Below are 18558 nucleotides of genomic sequence, written 5' to 3' on the forward strand. Positions count from 1 at the left end.
ATACGTTTTAACATAACTTAACCCAATTTTATATTATCTATAAAAATTTTTAAATTAAAATAAAAATAATTATTTAAAGATACCCTAAAAAGTTAGTTGTGGGCACTTCACTGAAAACGCTTTCGTGGTCGTCAGACAAATTAATATTCAGGATGATCCATTCTAGACATTTGATTGGTTAACAACGGAGGTGTGTTCGAGATATTGGAATTTCATTGGTCAGTTTATTTATTCTTTTTTATTACAAATTGACAATAGGTAATTGCAAAATACAATTTTACAGCTGCATTCCAGAATTTTTAAATACATTTCTATAATTATTTTCGATTAATTGAATTATTTGATAAATTGTAATTTTAAAAAACGAAAAATTCCATGAAAAATTGTCAAAAATTTTTTTTTCTAAAAATGAAATATAATAAATGTATTGTTGACAGGGTGTCCAGCAAGAAGAACAAAAAAAATTCCCTGACTTTTTCCTAAACTTTTTCCAATTTTTCTTTAATAAATATTTAATATTAAAAAAATGAAAAGTATAAATTATTAAAGTATTTTTATGATAATAAAAAACATTTTCTTTATTAGCTTTATTCACTTTTTCTTGCACCAGAAAATTTAAAAAATTCATAAAAATGTTCATTTTTGGCAAATTTTTAAAAAGTTCCCTGACTTCCCTGATTGTTGGACACCCTGGTTGATGAAAATTAAAATTATACATTCTATTAAATAATTAAAATAAATAATTAAATAATTAAAATTTATATCAATGACATTTAATAAAATGTAATTAATAATAATAATAAAATGCATTTAAAAACAAAAGTTTATTTTTGTGTTTTAAAATTACATAGAGATGAAAGTTTCAATAAACTTTCACACTTTTTCTTAAAAATACAACAAATAACAAAACGAAAGTATTACACGCTAAACATTAAAATTGTTTTCAATGTTATATATTTTTATATCACAAAAAAGTCAATAAATAAATAAATTTAATTCGCAATTAATAGGAAATTTACTTTTCTATAAATCGTAAATTGTTTTTTTAAAGTACACGAAATTTAAATTATATATTTTTTTAAATCTTAATATTATACTAAAAATGTCTATATCTTTGGAAATTTAAAATGTTATTGATTTTTATATATAATTAAAATTAAAAATATCAATTTTTGTAAAACAGTTAAAACCATTGTACTTTTGTTTTAACGATTCTAACAATTAAAATAAAATTTTTGATTACCTTCGATGCGTTCATAAAGAAACGCGAATTTTTTTTTTGAGTCACACATATATACTTTTAAGTATTATTTAAATTTAAAATTGTTATTTCAAATTGTAAAAAATAATGTATATTTATAAGTACATAGATTAAGCGATTTTGGATTATTATCTTCGCGATATTATGTTTTTTTTTATAGCCTCTGTAAATGAGAAAAATCATTTTTAAAACGATTTTCTCTTAACATATACATACCTTGCTTTTTCTTTCTCTATTTTTTTGATCTTAAAGTGATTTTAAAGAACTGCATCGAGCTTCACTACTTGTACTTTTGATGACAAAATTTCCGAATATTCCGCATCATAAGACGATCGATAGTTAATTAATTCTGAATAACCATCATTATCAAGATCGACAACTGCCATTGATTTCATTTGTAATTCAAGATTTGGTTGACACACATCATTTTTGCATAATTGAATTATATCACTTTGACTAGCATTAAATACACGAAAATCAGAACCATTCATGAGAATTATTAATACTCTCTCGGTTAAGATTCGTTTTACAATACCCGTTTTATTATCAATTTTCTTTTTTTCTCCATTTGATGTCGACCAATGCCAAAATTTCAAAACACATCCTATTGATTTTAATGGCTTATCCGTTTCATTAAGAATTGTTGGCAATGATGCAAATGAACCCGAACCAAAATAATTCCAAATTGTTCGCGTTTCATTTTTCTTTTGAACAGTAATACTAACATTAACTTGACATTCTTCGCCAGGACATTCGCCTTGATTTTTCACATAGAGTCGATAAAATGGACTCAAATTCCAAATATTTTTATTTTCACTCAAGGCCATTTCATTTGTAGAAGAAAATTTGGATGTTGATTCATATTTTCTTTGTCTATGTGATAAATTCGACAATAGATCATCCAATGCAATTGACTCCAATATTTCTAAAAAAAAATAAGTTATTTACATTCTATTTTGTTAGATAAAAAATTCTCTCAATAGTAGAAAATTTACATACCTTCACCATTAACCAATTTACAAAAATACAAAACAGTGAAATTCGAGGATAGAGCGTGAAGTCGGACCGATTCACAATTAACAATTGGATAACTATTCAGTGCTTTGCCATTTTCACCGGAAATAATTATCAATTTTATTTTTGGTTCGCCACCAACTTGAACAGTTAATAGATCGATGACATTGTTGAAATTCACATCCGGTAGGAATAATGGTAATTTTGGATAGGTGCGAATTGGCGATATCCATTGAACATAACCAGTGATTGCGTTAATACTTTCTAAAAGTCCTTGTTCACCGACTACAATACAACTTAACTTTCCTGAACCTTTAACATCCATGGAAAGACAATTTATATCCGTTGGAGCACCCTTGGGAATTGTCCACCATAAAGGAACGCCCGTTGTTCCTTGCATTGATAAAACTCCACCGCCATCGATAGGAATTTTCAATCCTGCCAGTTGTGAATTTATATTACCAAATTTTTGTCCACGAAGAAGAAAAAAAAGATTTGAATGTTTTCCAGGAAGTACGGAAATTGGACCCTGTAACTCTGAAATAAATAAAAAGTCAATAACAAAATTAAAACAGAAATTATTGAATCGAAAAATTAATTAATTTAACGATTATTACTTACCTATACCTTCTAATGTCTTTTCCCATGATAGAGAAGATTTTGGTTCCAAGGCCTCGGAGCAAATAGTTGAATTATCACAAGGCAAAACGTACAAAAATACGAGAGTAGTCAAAATGCATAAGAGTATTGAAAATACTAAACAAATTCGCCGTACAGGCGACATATCATGACGTTTCCATAAATCATGTCCATCTCCATCCAATACCATTATTGGAATATTGTCATTACAAAATCCAAGAGAACTTCGCCCATTTCTTATTCGATTTCCCATATTTTGAGACTCATCCAACGGATGAAATTGTCCATTTTTATGTGAAGATTCCTGTTCCAAGATTAATAATATTATTATAATAATATAAGAGATAGCCTCTTTTATAATAATATTATTTAAGATTTCTAACGGCAAAAATAATAATAATAATAATACACGTCAATAATAGAAATTTTGTTTTATAGGTGTAAAAACGATAGTAATATAAATTTTATACTAACCATCATTGTCATATCATCTGAATCTCTATGAATCGAAAGATTAGGTCCATTAAGATGATCATCCTCATCTTCTGAATCAGTATTACTGATACTTTGTGGAAGTGGTGAATATCCATTTCCACTTAAATGTTCACTAGCCATGATGAAAATGCAATTGAATTTCACTCGTCAATATATATATTGTATTACAAAGAATTTGGAAAATTCATAATTTTTCTGCTTTTAATTTATCTAATTCTTCTATACATTTATATTGTATAAAATTTTACTGTCAAAAGTTGATAATTAACTTATTCACAACAATGTTAACAACAGATATAGTTTATATTTAAAAAACAATGACACATACATCTGTCAAAAAACATCCGCGACTATTTTATAGGTTATGTTATCAAACGTTAAATATAATATATTATATATATAACTCTTTGAAAGATAAAAAGAAAAGATCTCAATGATAAATTATTAAAAAGTAAAAAAATTTCAGATATCAATAAACTTATCTTAACTGATTAAAATTATTAAACAAATTTTCCTTTTTTTTTTTAATTATTGTTGAAATTTATTTTTTGATTGGCTGTTAAAAAAATTATGTAGAATTGTGATTCGTGGATTACTTGAAGCATAATTTGGCGGAAAATTTAAAATTTATATAGGTGGCACTGAATGTAGACAAAAATTTTACATTGAGTTTACAATCATACAACATGGAAAATGTAAATGACAGTTCTTTTGATTTCTTGTAGTTAATAGGTTATGTAGTTTAACAAAATTAAATAAATCTTCTTAAAATTATAATAATTTGCATAAATTGAAACTCAATTTATTAGTAGAAAGGAGAAATGTTATTTTTTAAAAAATTAAATATGTCTTGAACATATTTATTATTCGTGTAAATCTGTTGTGTGATTGATGTGAAATAATTTCCCATTTTAAATATTTTATGGGAATTGTTATTATTTTCTTTATAAAGAGAGTTAAAATTTAACTTATTTACAATGAATGATTCAGAGAAACCTTTCGCCTGTCCTTCACCAGGATGCAATATGGTAATTTTATTTAATCTTTTTTTCTTAAATTTTTAAATTCATATTTTTACAGTCTACGTAATATATAGGTATATATATTTTTTAAAATATATTTTCCTTTATTTTAAAGTATCAGATAATTATAATTATATTCTTGTGATGCAGAGTTTTACCAACGAAGACCATTTGACAGTTCACAAGAAAAAACATGACATGATTTTAAATTTTGGAATGAATGGAAAATGTAATGGTTTTATAGGTAAGTTACTTATCAATTACAAGTTTATCATTACAAATTGTTAAATCAATAGATATTACTTTTACAATTTAAAATAATTGAATTTACAGTTTTAAATAAATTAATTATTTTATGCTCGAGACAATATTTTTTATTTTAATTTTTATTATAAATAAAACTTTTGTCTATAATTTTTTTTCGACGACAAAGAGAAATAATTTCAAAAACAGAAAAGAATAATTTTTAAATGAAATTTTGTTTCGAAAAAATTTTAGTTGATCAAACACCTACACCTACAAGATTTATCAGGAACTGTGAAGAAGTGGGTTTATTTCAAGATTTGCAAAATGTCAATCCTTTTGAAGAAACTTTCCGCAGAGCTGTAGAAGGAAAAACAGGATCGATTTCAGTTTCAGAAGTGAGTTTCTAATAAATTTCTCTTATTTTTTTTTTATTACTTAAAATTGCATTTCATTATTTCTGTGAAATTATTAATTAAGATAAAGGTATTTTATTATATTTTGTGTTTAATTTTTTTCTTCCATTTCAGGTGACAATTACAGATGACTCTCTAAATACACCACATATATTTCCACACAATGTCGATTGTCCAACTACTGTAACTATCACTGAAATGTCAAATGAAAAAAGTTCTACAGAGACAAAAATATGTAGCAGTACAGAAGTAAATAAAAAAATTTCTCAAGACGAGGAAATAGTAAAAAAATTAAAAATTACAACTACTTGTAAAAATAGTATTCAAACAACTGAGAGAATTGTTGTTCAAGAGACAGACACTTTATACATGCCAAAAATTCCTATTGCTCCTGCACCCACGCCATTGTAAGTAAAAAAAACAAGTAAAATAATTTCTTATTTGTTTTTATTTATTTTCGAATATTTGTAATTTTTTAATTTAAAACTCTTGTCCTGCTTCGTTTTTTGTTTTAAAGTTGAAGTAAACTTTAGAATTAATTTATTAAATTTAATTACAAATTTCTATTATTTTAAAAAAAATTATATTGAACACAAATAGTTTTCTTAAAGTTGATATAGAATAAGAAATTATAAGTTTACATTTGTTTTAAAAGGAACATAATTAAAGTCATTTTGTAAAGTTGAAATAAAAAAAAAATACTTTAAATAATAGTTAGAAACTTTTTTTATTATTTTAATATTCTTGTAGATCCATCGATGAAATTCAGTTGCTGTTAAAAACGTCAGATGGTAAATTATTGCAACTATCGGCAGTACCTGCGCCAGATTGTCAAAATAATGTCAATAAAAATCAACGTCAAAATATAAATAGCGATCTCATTTTAAAAGGAACCAATCAAGATTCAGAACAAAGTCACGAATCTCTTAAACTTTCAGCGGCAAAAATGGTAAATTTTCTTTTTCTATATTCTTGAAAAAAATGTGGAAGAAAATTTTTATTTACCGTACAATATTGAAATTTGATTGAAATGTTTTTATTTTATTTTATTTTTTTTAGAAATTAAAGCAAGTCTTAAACAAAAGTTCAACTGAATCGATAAATGAAAAAGTGGATAAAGAAGCGGAGAAAGGTAAAAAATCGTCATTATCCAAAGAGAATAGAAGGAAAGATATTGATGAAAATAAGAAGCAAGATTTTTTAGAAAGAAATCGTGCGAGTTCCATGCGCTCACGAGCAAAGAGAAAAGCATGGATTCAACAATTGGAGAATACGGTAAAATGTGTTAATGAAAAGAATGCTTCCTTACAAATGGAAGTGAGTACATTACGAAATGAGGTGGCAAAGTTGAAGACTCTACTCCTGGCTCATAAAGACTGTGCCATTACACAGGCAATGAAAAAAGGTAAAATTTAATTTTTAGTCAGTAAATTTTAATGAGCATAACAAAAAAAAATATCAGGTTTCTTTCTCCTATTTCCATATTTTTTTGTTATAAAAGAATTTCTTAAAAAGAAAATATATTAAATCATTGTTACAAAAAGCTTTAAAACTAAATTTTTTTTAAAAAATATTAAAATTAGAAGATTTAATATTTTTTTTAATTAAAATTGAATAATTTATTAATTTTTGACAAGAAATTATCTTTTTTAATTAAACTTTTACATTTTTTTAAATGAATATTTTAATCATTTGACGGAAAAATTATATTTCTAATTAAAAATTGAAAATAATTTGTTGGAAAAGAAATTAAAACTAGTTTAAAGAAACATTTATTGATTAAAATACTCATAGTTTCTATTTAGAGACAAATTCGAATTTTTGTATATATTTTATAAAGAGTTAATTTCTTTTTTTCTGAAACAAAAAAGTTGCAATTTTTACTTTAAAAATGTCAGATAACAAGATATAATAAAAACAACTTTTTGTTTGTAATTTTATTCAAAATATATTAATTTATTTTTAAGATTTGAATATAATAGTTAATTAACAAAAATAAAAAAAACATTTAATTTTTGAAAATAATTGAAATTTTAATGGGTCAGTCCAATGAATTTCGTCTAAAAACTGTTACAGTAAAATTTTGAAAAAAATTTAGTTTTGAAATATGTTAAACTTGAACATTTTCTTAATTTATTAATCATAATATAAAATTTTATTTTTTTGTATGAAATTAATAATTAAAAGTAGGAGGTTCCAGACCTCATTTGGTAACCTCAAATTTTGTACTTATTTAAAAAACATTGTTATTCGAAGAATATTTAATATTTGATAATGAGACTTACCAAAAGTATAAATTTCTTGGTTCTGTACTAAAAAATGATGAAATAGTTGCAGAAATATTCATCTTTAAAACAATAATCGTATTTGTAATTTTTCGGAGCATGTAACTTTTTTTGAGACTTCTTAAAAATTTGCGGTTTTGCAGATATTTTAATATTAATAAAATTTAGTTCTCATTGAAACTTGATGTAGGTGTTTTGCTTAATTTTAGAAATATAAAATTTGTTATTTAAAAAGGTTTATTTTTAATTGTCTAGTATTTAATTTACATGAAGGAAATATTAATTTATCAATATCAAGTGATACTTTAATAATAAATTTGTAAATTATTTTTAAAATTTCCTATTCTGAATTTTTTTCATTTTAAAAGCATTTTCAGAGTCGGCAAAAAAGTTCCTGACTAGAAAATTTTGCTATTTGATTTTATAATTTCTTTTAATAAAAATGGTACTTAAATTTTTCCCTGATATTTTTTTACGATTTATTTTTGTATTCATTAACTTTCTTTTTTTAGTAAAATTACATATATTGACTTTCTGTTTTCTGTTTTCAGGAAACAGTATTGTTGTGGGATCGAGAGTGAATATAATTACAACTAGTCCAGAAATTGTGTCTCCAATTATTGATACATCATTGAAACGATCATCAACATCACCTGACGGTCAATTTGTCACGAAAAAATTGTTATTGACAAAAAATACGACAATTTTACCAAAAAATGACAACATTGAAATTGAAAAAAATTCTGCAAAAGTGCGAGTTTTCAAAAAATTGCCAGCCTTAAAAATACGTGAAGTTCCTTTATGGATAGAAAATGAAAAAGAGAAGCAATTTTTAATAAATGAAAATTCACCAACAAAAATAAGCGAATCGACATCCCAAGGTATTATACAAATAAATCCCGTAATTCACGTTCAGAATGCAGCTTCTAAAAGCACCGGAACGTAAATTTACGGTTTAATTTTTCTTTTTTTAAAGAAAAAGTCCATTTATGAGATTAATGCACTCAGAAAAGCTGTCCAAAAAAATTCTGCAAAATACTCAGAACTTATTTAAAATATTATTAACTAAATGAAGTTTGAATATTTTGTTTTTTTGAATAATTGTTAAGTTTTTTTTTTTTAGAATTATAAGGATTTTAGTTTCATTACAAAAAAGTTTTTTGTTTTACATTTTTTTAATTTTCTTTTTTTTACTCATTAATTTTTTCATTTGTACATAGACACATTCATTTATCCATTATTATATTTTTATAAAATTATTTATAATATTATTAAAAAAAAAAGTTGTAGGTATTATATTAAAAAGTATGTTATAAGAAAAGTTGGACTGATAATGTAATTAATGAATTAACATGCTTCAGAAAGTAATTAAAATTTTTGGAAAATATTACTTTATTAACAAATTTATAAAAGTTTACAAATTTTATCAACACTGTTCTTTTATTTATAGTCGTAATTGCTTTATTGAATTGATTTTCAGTAGTATTTCCGTTGCTCTTGTATTAATAATGTAAATAATTAATTTTTTCGATATTGTGCGATTTTATCGATATTTCATATTCTATGACATTTGTTTTTGTTTTTCTCACGAATTTTGTTTATTTTATAAAATTTATAATTATAAAATATGTAAGATTTTGATATAATTATTTATGTTCGAATCGACAAGTAATTTGCGTGATTGAAAATAATAAAATTATTGTTATTAACATTTTAAATATTGAAATAAACTTCTTTTAAAATATAAAAGTACCAATATCATTTTTTTATAAACCTTTTTTTATAATATAATAATAATTTTTAACTTTATTTTTTTAAGTTTTTTTTTTTTATAAATTATTTATTATTATATAATTTTTTGTTTTTTGAGAAGGATTTTAAAAGAAGGAAGAAAGTTATAAATTAATCGTTTATTTTGAAAAATGTACATAAATTGGTATAGACAATATTTTCAATATTTTTTTTTTTCTAGTTGAAATGACATAATTAAAACCAATAAATTAATAAAAATAAACTTACCACGCCTATTTTAAATACTATTTTGATTTTTTATTTATTTGACAAAATTGTATAAAAGGATCTAAGGAAAAAATTGGGAAATTATATACAAAAAATAAAATTAAAATTTTGTATCATTTCTTTTTTAAATTTTTATCTTGTAGATTTTTTTGTCTTTCTTATTAACATATATATATTTGTATAGAAGATGATAAATATAGAGATTCTCGTAATGTTGTGAGCAGTTTGAGTCATTGAAGAATATAATAATTCAATTGTTGGGTTTTGTACACAATCCAGCGATGATTCTGTGACCCTCGGGCCCTTATCAGTTCTCCGTCCAGTCGTCTAATACTTCAACACCGGACAGGAGAATGATAAGGGGCTTTAGGCACTTTCTTCAAATATATGAAATGTCCATTTGTGATTGCCAATTCCTTGATATCATCCATTGCTCTGCAATGAAAAAATTAATTATTTTAGAAATCGGTCTTTTTTTAATTTAATAATGTAATACAAATCATAATCATTTTTATAGACCATTATGATTAATTTTCACATAAACTTTTCTATATTAATGCTAATAGATATTTTTTTTCTACATTAATATTTTATTCAAATTAATGCAATACACATTAAATAATTTTTTTAATTAATTTATTTAGTAAATTAGAATTTCAGATATTTTGATGTAAAAATACTTTAAATGAAAAAAATCATTTGAGAAATATTTAATTTGAATTTGCTGACAGAATTTTATGTGGATAATTTATTCTGATAAGAAAAAAAAGTACATGCACTCATGTATTCCTAGAATTATGAGTAAAGTTTGGATTTCATCTTTGTATTTACTCTTCCGTTCCTGTTTTTTTTTATCATCGGTAACTTCCGTCCTGATTGGAAAAAAATTAATAATTATATAATTTAAAAACTAAACGGAACGAAAAAAAGTAAAGTAAAATTTTCAAATATAAAAAATATTAAATATAATATAGTGTTTTTTTATAAATAAAAAATGTGAATGAATAATTAAAAAAATATAATTTGACGGAATAAAATACAGGAATACTATATTTATTTTTGAAACATTTTAAATATAAAAAATTCACTGAAATATTTGGGTAACATTTTCTGAAGTTGTGTTGGATGTTAGAAAATTATGAAATAACATATATAGAGAGGTCTGGTTATCTTTCAAACGACCTAAAATAACACATCAAGAATTTCGTTGATATTTGAAGTGACTTAAAAATTTTACGATCCTTGTGTTAATTTTTAAGAGTAATACAAAAGTTTGAGAATTTTTTGAAAATTTTAAAACATAATTCAATTTTTTTTTTTAAATAAAAAATTCACGGATTAAAAATTTTAAGAAATTTTTTTTTTTTTCATTTAAAAAGACCCCTTATTTGTACGATCGTATTAAAATTTAAGTGAAGCGCGTGAATATTATACAATGCTAAGGATTTTTTAGATTTTAACCTTGATTTGATTTGCTTGCTTCTCTTAGCTTTAACTGTTGAATGATACTGTAAAGCCATTCAGTTGATTCTGAAGAAGACTACACAATTTCCCAGAGCTACAAAATTTAAAAAAGATTACATTAATATAAAATAAATGTTTATTTAGAATTATTTATTTTTCTACAAATCCTTAAAAAATGAACATTTTTTTTCTATTTTTATTTACAAAATTATTTTTCAACTTCTATACAAAGAAAAAAAAAAAACAATTTCTAATTTGTAAAACTCGGAAAAATACAATAATAATTTAACATGACCCTCATGTACTGTATATTAGTAGTTTTTAGACCTTGAATTTAATAAATTACAAACACGTTTACTCTCTGGGCGTTCTTTTTTCAAAGAAACGATAAATTAAAAAAGAAACCTTGCACTTTAGCAAAATTTTTAAAACATAATGGATTATTTAAGATGAAAAAAAAAAATTAATTAAAAATTATTAATTTGGACAAAACATCAATGAATATTTTAAATGAAAAAAAAATATATTACATTACATCTTAAATGTTTGTGAATACAAATTATTTTTACATGTAACATAAAATATGAATACCAAAAGATAATAAATAAAATAAAAATTATTTAATAATAGATCAAATTATTTAATTTATCTATATATTATAAAAATTCAATTCAATTTTAATTATTCAAATTAATAATTTTTTACTGAAATTTATGTTTTTAATATGTTTTAAAATTTGTATAATTATAGAAATATCTTGAAAATAGAATATATATATTTTAAATTACTTATATTTTCTCGATATTATTTGTAAGGCAAAGGTTATTTAGTTTCGAGATTACTTAATTAACTCAAGATTGTAAAGGAAAAACTATTTCGTAATTTAATTTACAGTAATGACAAAGAGAAATCTAAAACTAATAATTACGGAACAAAAAAAATTTTTTACAAAAATTAAATATTATCATTAAATGCTTAATTTTTTGTTAATTTTCTCTATATAAAATTTACGAATAGCAACAATTTTAGAGAAATTTAATTTATATTTAATTTTTTATCTACAAAATATTGATTATTGAAAAAATTTTAAAAACTTTTTCATTTATAACTCGAGGCAAAAAAAGTTGAATAATTATTAAATATAATATTATATTACATTTATTAATTAAAATGAGATATGCAAGTCGAATATTAATTAAATAAATAACAAAATCAAAAATGAATAATTTAATTTAACAAATGAAGAGCTCGACGGAATAACGATCTATGGCACAATTGAAAAGTTTGGTTATGAGCTTTCAAAAAACGTAAATTTTTTATTAAATTGATAACAACTGTAAGCGAATTATTATTACTAATAGAATTAAAAATAGTTACTAAGTGTAAAAAAAATGTTTTTTAGCATAATTAAATTATTTTAATAATAAATTTATTTATTTATGGATTTAATATACATAACAGTATTATCGTTTATTTTTAAATAAATGAAATTAATATCTCAATTATTAATAAAAAAAATTTATGTAAATTTTTTGATAAAATTTCATCGAAATTTTTTTTTTACTTTTTTTTTCAATCATAAATTATTTGACTGTAATAAGACAAATGTTTAGAACAAAAAAAATCATTTTTAATAAAATAACAAATTAAAAAAAAAACATAATTAACACTATAAATGATTGAAATAACTTATGATTTGGCAAAAAATAAAAAAGAAGGGAATACAATTTTTCTTTTTGTTACTGTGGCATAATGAACTGAATATGAAGAATTTGAGTTGTTTAAAAGATAAAATCAAATAATGTACACGATCTGGCAGCCTTGAGACGTTCTGGTTTCTTTATTTTTACGTTGGACGAGAGAGACGAGACAACGTTCCAGACGTTCGTCAGATTCCAAATGCGTAGTTTTTCCGACATTATAAATTTATTACACACTGTCAGTGATTACAAATCGAGCTTCGTTCAATTTTAAAAAAGCTTCTTTTCTATTCTTTTTTTTTTATTGCTTTTTACTCCGCACGCACTCAATTCACAAAAACCACTTTGTATTCGTTTTGAGATAAAAGGTTTCGACATGACGCTCGCGATTGATCGAACTTTATCGCACTCTAATCAAAGTCTTTCGAATTCCTCCGTTAAACTCTTGTGCCGCGATCACGTGACTACAAACCACAATTACTTTTTAACAATAAAAAATGATGTAAAAAAAATTTTTTGGTTAAAAACTTGTTTTTTTAAATACAGATTTAAAAAAAAGTTTTCTTTTTTATATAAATGAGATTTTTTTCTATTTCATTACGTTTTTTTTTGTATTTCATTTAATATAAATTTATTGTTTAATCAATTTTTTTTATTTTGTAAAAAAAATTAAAAAATTATAAATATAATTGAAAAGAAGAAATAAAAATTAAAATTGTGTTTTGTTTTAACAAAAATATTCTTGATAATTATGCATTTAAATTTATTCCATTAATTAAACAAAAGAAGGAAAGAAAGCAAATTTTGAGGAAAAAATATAATAATCAATTTTACTAATTTTATCACAATTTATGTGAATATAATAATTTTCTGAATAAATGTTCTAAATTTATACATTTTCATTTGGGAAATTATATAGTTAAAAATATATTTCTATTTCTGAATTGTATATATATGTATTTGTATGAATTCTCAATTATTTTCCTCAATTTACAACAATATAATTTTTATTTCACTTGAATTTATTATCTTTTTTTGTCTTTTACAAAAATTGAAATGTAAAAAAATTTTTTTTTCACTTTTTGATAAATAGAATAATTTCGGAGCACATGTCACTGAAAACGAAACCAACTATATGTTCTATAAGAACTGAAAAAGCCGACTTGGAGAATCGTTTGAGTTTGCTCAGCATTCACTCTCTGGATCAGATAAATGGTGGGGACCCGCCCAGGATCGACTCAATAATGGGGGCAATAAAAAAAGATTAGTAAAAAAAAAAAAGAAAATTTCACAAGCACAATTAATTTAGGTCCCTTAATCTTTTAAAGGTTTAAAAAAAAAATTAAGTGTAATATATAATTTTATTTATTGTCATCTTATTATTATTTATTTAATTACGAATTATTTATTTTATTACTATTGATTTTTCATGAAAAATTTTATTCAAACACATTTGAAAAAAAAATTTCCTATTATAACAATAATAAATTGTTGATATAAATAAATTATTGTATAATAAATAATATAAATTTAGAGTCTATTTATGTAAATAAACATGTTATAAAGAATAAAAAAAAACTAGTATTTGATAACAATTAAATATTTATCAGACAAGGGATCTTGACATTAAAATTCGTCCCTACATCTTTCGTCCTTGTTTAATGTTCACGAGATCATGTAACACCAAATCGGAACCCCATCGTTCTATAATCTCTCCCTTTTCTCTCTCTCTCGATTTTTTCTATTTCTTGTCTTCCTCCCCCCCCCCAGGTCCCTTTTCACATTTTCTTCACTGGTTCTTGAACCATCGAGCAAAGGGAAAATCGAGCAATAAAGAGGGGTGAAGCCCATTGCAATAGAGAAAGACGAAAGAGGAAGTGAAAGAAGGACGGACATTACCACGAAGAAGATGGGAATTGAATTTTATTCCGGAAGGGAAGCTGTGCGACACGTTGACGGGAATGAACCAAGAGAACTGAAGGGCAATCGTACATCTCTTTAAAAAGAAGAAAAAAAAACCACCAAAGAAAGAAAGAAGAAAAAACATTCTCTATACTCACTTCCATCTTCCCTTTGTGATTCACTTAATTATAAATTATGTCAGAGAGCAATCACACAACTACAATAGAAATTTTATGTAAAGTAATCAACAAATTTTTCAATTTTGTTTATATAATTATATGTTAATATGGAATAAAATCAAGAATAGAATTTTTAAAAAAAAGAGATACAAAAAAAAAATTTTTTCTTCAAAAAAAAAAAAATTAGAAATATTCCAAGGAGAATAAAAAAAATATTATCTATTCCCATCAGAAATATTTTTAATATCAATCGAGATATATTCTTGTAAAATATTTCACAAAAATATTCAAGTAATATTCTATAAAAATATTTCAATAATATTTAACAAAAATTATTCTTACAATGTTTTAAAAAAACAATTTTTTTTGCAAATGTCTAAAGAATATTCCTAAAAGTAATATTACATAAAAATATTTCAGTAATATTTAACAAAAATATTCTTATGCAATGTTTAAAAAAAAATTCCTGCAAATTTCTAAATATTCCACAAAAATACTCTACTAAAATTCCTGCAATATTTTGCATGAAATATTCCTAATATTTCACAAAAATATTTTTGGAATATTTCTATACAATATCATGTACATAAAAATATTTCTGCAATATTTCGATTAAATATTCCTGCACTATTTAAAAAAAATTGATACAATTTTAGAATATTTAATATTTTAATAATAATATTTATAAATATTAATATTATAATATTAATATTTTATATTTTAATATAATATTAATATATTTCATATAAATATTAATATTAATGCAATATTACCTATATCATTATTATATTATTAATGCAATATATTTTAATTTGTAATGTTAAATTCCTCAAGAATATTTTTATAAAATATTTGACATAAGAATTCACTTTACTAAAATTCCTATACAATATTTTCAACAATATTAGGTATTTAATAAAAATATCCCTGGGAATATCCACATGATATGGCAAAAAAATCTTTTTCTAATATAAACAACTTCACAATAAGAATTTTCCTACAATATTCTGAAAGAATTTTTGTGAAATTTTTTATTTTAATAATATTCCAATGAAATATTCCTTCCATTTATATATAACGGTCAAAAACGTTCTCTTGCAGTATACAAAAAAAAAGAAAATATTCCTATAAATATTTGACAATAATATTCCGTTGGAATACATTTAAAATATTCCAAAAGAAAATAATTAACAAGTGTAACATTAATTTATTGCCTAGGATAGTTTTTAGAAAAATGTAGAATATTACAGGAATATGAAATAGATTTTTTCTTACTATTAAAGTGAGGAAATTTATCTTAAAATTCATAATTATTAAAATTACCAAAAACAAAAAACAAAATTACAACAAAAATAATAAAAAATTGTACATAAAATTATTTTAATAATTAAATATTACAGCACATAGTAAAAAAAGTGATTAAAGAAAAAAATTCTAAAATTAATAAAAAAAACAGAAAAAAATGAATAATATTTGAACTATAAATTAAAGACAAATTGTAAAAAGTATGCAGATTCCTAAAGATAAACTTGTTTCAGAGATTCAGAGAAATTAATGAAGGAAAAGTAGCTAAGAAGACTAAATTCCTATGTATGTGAAGATTTAACAAATGTTCTCTCTGCTATATAAATATATTTAGAGAAAGGAATTTCCTCAAAAGTTAAAATTCACGATAATGTAATAAGTGTCCCACTTATGTCTGAGGTTTGTAAAGCAAACTATATAATAGAGAATTATTTTCCAGAGTAGATAAAAAGTATTTTTTTTCTGTTTCAAAAAAAAAAAAAAAAAAAAAAAAAATGTGCTATCATTGGAAAGAGTGAGGGGGCGTTAAAAAACATATGAAGAATATTGTTTTATCATGCAAGCCACACACTTGAGAACTTTGCTTTCGTAGGATTGCTATAGTCACAAATTATCACATCCCTCTTCGGCTTTTCTTTTACTCCCAACTAATACCATTTCTCCGCCCACATCATTCACTTATTTTCGTTCCCCTTAACATCCGGCTTTTTTCTACATTGCTACGTGACACTTTTCGCATTGGTTGCCAAAGGAATATTAATTAGTTTCATTCTCAATTTTATCCTTTAAATCACCGATCTCTATTGGGCTTCATATTGTAAATATTTTCAACCGCTTTTTCTTTTGTTAAAGAAAAAAAATTTGTTTACATCAAAAAATTTTAGAAAATAAATAAAATTAATAATAATAATAATATAAAATTTGGTTAATATTTACTTTGATAGAAAAAAAATTTCCTCTTTAATTATTATGTAAAACAGAATTTAGAAATTTGCATAAATAAGATCAAAATAATATTGTATTTTGAATAAACTAGATAAAGTAAATTTTTTTGTTGAATAGATAGTTTCCAATTTAAATTGGTTATAACTAGTTTCAATTAATAAGTTACATCAAGAGAAAAGATATATTTGTCTCAGAACCAAATAAATTTGAAATTATAAATAAAAATTATATTTACGCTAAATAAAATTTTATTTTTACTGAATAAATTTTTTTTATTTAAAACAAATAAAAAGTTACAGGGAAATATATTTTTTTTTCTCAAATAAACGCCAATAAAAGATTTTATTATTTATTTTTATTATTATTGTTTATTTTATAATATTGTTATTTGTTCTATTATTATTATTATCATTAATTTTATTTATTTTGAATTAAACAAATTCTTTCATTGAGTTACAGAAAATATAATTTTAATATTAAAAAAAAAAAGTAAAGAAAAAGAAATCTTTTTCAAAAACTAAAAAACATTATTTCAACAAAAAATTTGTATTTGAAACAAATAAAAAATAAATAATATTTATTAATTGTTTCTTATAATTTTGTACTTTTAGTACGAAAGGTCATTTTTCTTTTTGTAAGCCCATTTACTTGTAAAATAAATAAAATAAAAAAAAAAATTTATTTATTATAAAATTTAATTTACCTTTCATATGTACATAATATATAATAAAGAAAATCCTATTCTATCTAGATAATATGAGAATCAATATGAGCCAAAAAAAAAAAAAATTGGTTCAGAATCGTTTCGAGAAATATGAAATTGGCCCTTATTTTAACGCGGAAATGTGTCATATTCAACGCGAGAGAAAGATATTATATATATACGAAATTTTTTTTTTTTATAAAAAAATATGGTTTTCAGCGATAGAGAAGAAGACATGAGGCGTTGTAATGTCCGGACGATCACAGGGTTCGATTTACGACACGGGAAATGTGTGATGTTCGACACCGGTACGTCATAAAGTACATGGGGAGAATATATATATCCATACATGTACATAATCGACTATGTATGTATACCACATCCTCCTACGCGTTTCAAAGGAACATTTCACTTTTGCACATCTTGCTCTCTTCTACTATATCCAAGATTATATCGTCAACGAAAATTCACTTAAAAAAAAAAAAAAAAAAATTTCACACCCGTTACATATATAGTTATCGATTTTTTTTTAAGATTGATATTGAAGTTTACAATTTCTACTTTGAATAGGTACATTTATTAAATATTTACTTCACAGATTTTTAAATTAAATATATTATAATTTGGTTATCAATGTGCAACAAAAAATAATATTATTAAAATAAATTATAATTAAATTAATAATATTTAATTATTAATAATAATAATAATTATTATGATTATGATTATTATTATTATTATTATTATTTAAGGTGCAAAAAATTAGAAACTAGGGAATAATTTTCAATTAGTTGTTATTTTATTTTATCATTTTTTCAGGCCAATTTGAAAGAAGGCAACAATTTTTTTTGTATTATAATAATTATTATCTATAATAAAAAAAGCTTCAAATTATGAAAAATTAAAATCTCATTTTTTTTTAAAATAACTAACCACTTTACTTAATATTGTTAAATAAATTTTTAT

At 22.8% G+C, this 18558-nt stretch overlaps 2 protein-coding genes and 1 long non-coding RNA gene across 3 annotated transcripts in view; 1 reads left to right on the forward strand and 2 right to left on the reverse strand.

Moving 5' to 3' along the window:
• Positions 1 to 204: 204 nt before the first annotated feature.
• On the reverse strand, positions 205 to 3786 carry LOC127279531 (uncharacterized). Its single transcript, XM_051301936.1, has 4 exons — positions 3389 to 3786; positions 2897 to 3218; positions 2261 to 2812; positions 205 to 2186 (listed from the first exon to the last, which is right to left on the reverse strand). Exons 1-4 carry the CDS (start codon positions 3527 to 3529, stop codon positions 1519 to 1521), a joined length of 1683 nt encoding a protein of 560 aa, XP_051157893.1. The 5' UTR covers positions 3530 to 3786; the 3' UTR covers positions 205 to 1518.
• Positions 3787 to 4115: 329 nt separating this feature from the next.
• LOC127279534 (cyclic AMP-dependent transcription factor ATF-2) lies at positions 4116 to 8431 on the forward strand. Its single transcript, XM_051301942.1, has 7 exons — positions 4116 to 4437; positions 4582 to 4675; positions 4930 to 5072; positions 5205 to 5497; positions 5841 to 6039; positions 6150 to 6495; positions 7927 to 8431. The coding sequence occupies exons 1-7, from the start codon at positions 4387 to 4389 to the stop codon at positions 8319 to 8321; spliced, it is 1521 nt and encodes a 506-aa protein (XP_051157899.1). The 5' UTR covers positions 4116 to 4386; the 3' UTR covers positions 8322 to 8431.
• Positions 8432 to 9341: 910 nt separating this feature from the next.
• LOC127279545 (uncharacterized) overlaps positions 9342 to 18558 on the reverse strand; it is a 58574-nt gene continuing 49357 nt past the window's right edge. Inside the window, exons 5-6 of the long non-coding RNA XR_007842647.1 lie at positions 10856 to 10952; positions 9342 to 9829 (exon numbers count right to left, since the gene is read on the reverse strand). This is a non-coding gene — a long non-coding RNA (uncharacterized LOC127279545). The remainder of the gene's footprint in view (positions 9830 to 10855; positions 10953 to 18558) is intronic.

The sequence above is a fragment of the Leptopilina boulardi genome, unplaced genomic scaffold (assembly GCF_019393585.1).
Source record: "Leptopilina boulardi isolate dan_hultmark-lab unplaced genomic scaffold, ZJU_Lbou_2.1 LbouV2_216, whole genome shotgun sequence".
NCBI classification, from domain to species: domain Eukaryota; kingdom Metazoa; phylum Arthropoda; class Insecta; order Hymenoptera; family Figitidae; genus Leptopilina; species Leptopilina boulardi.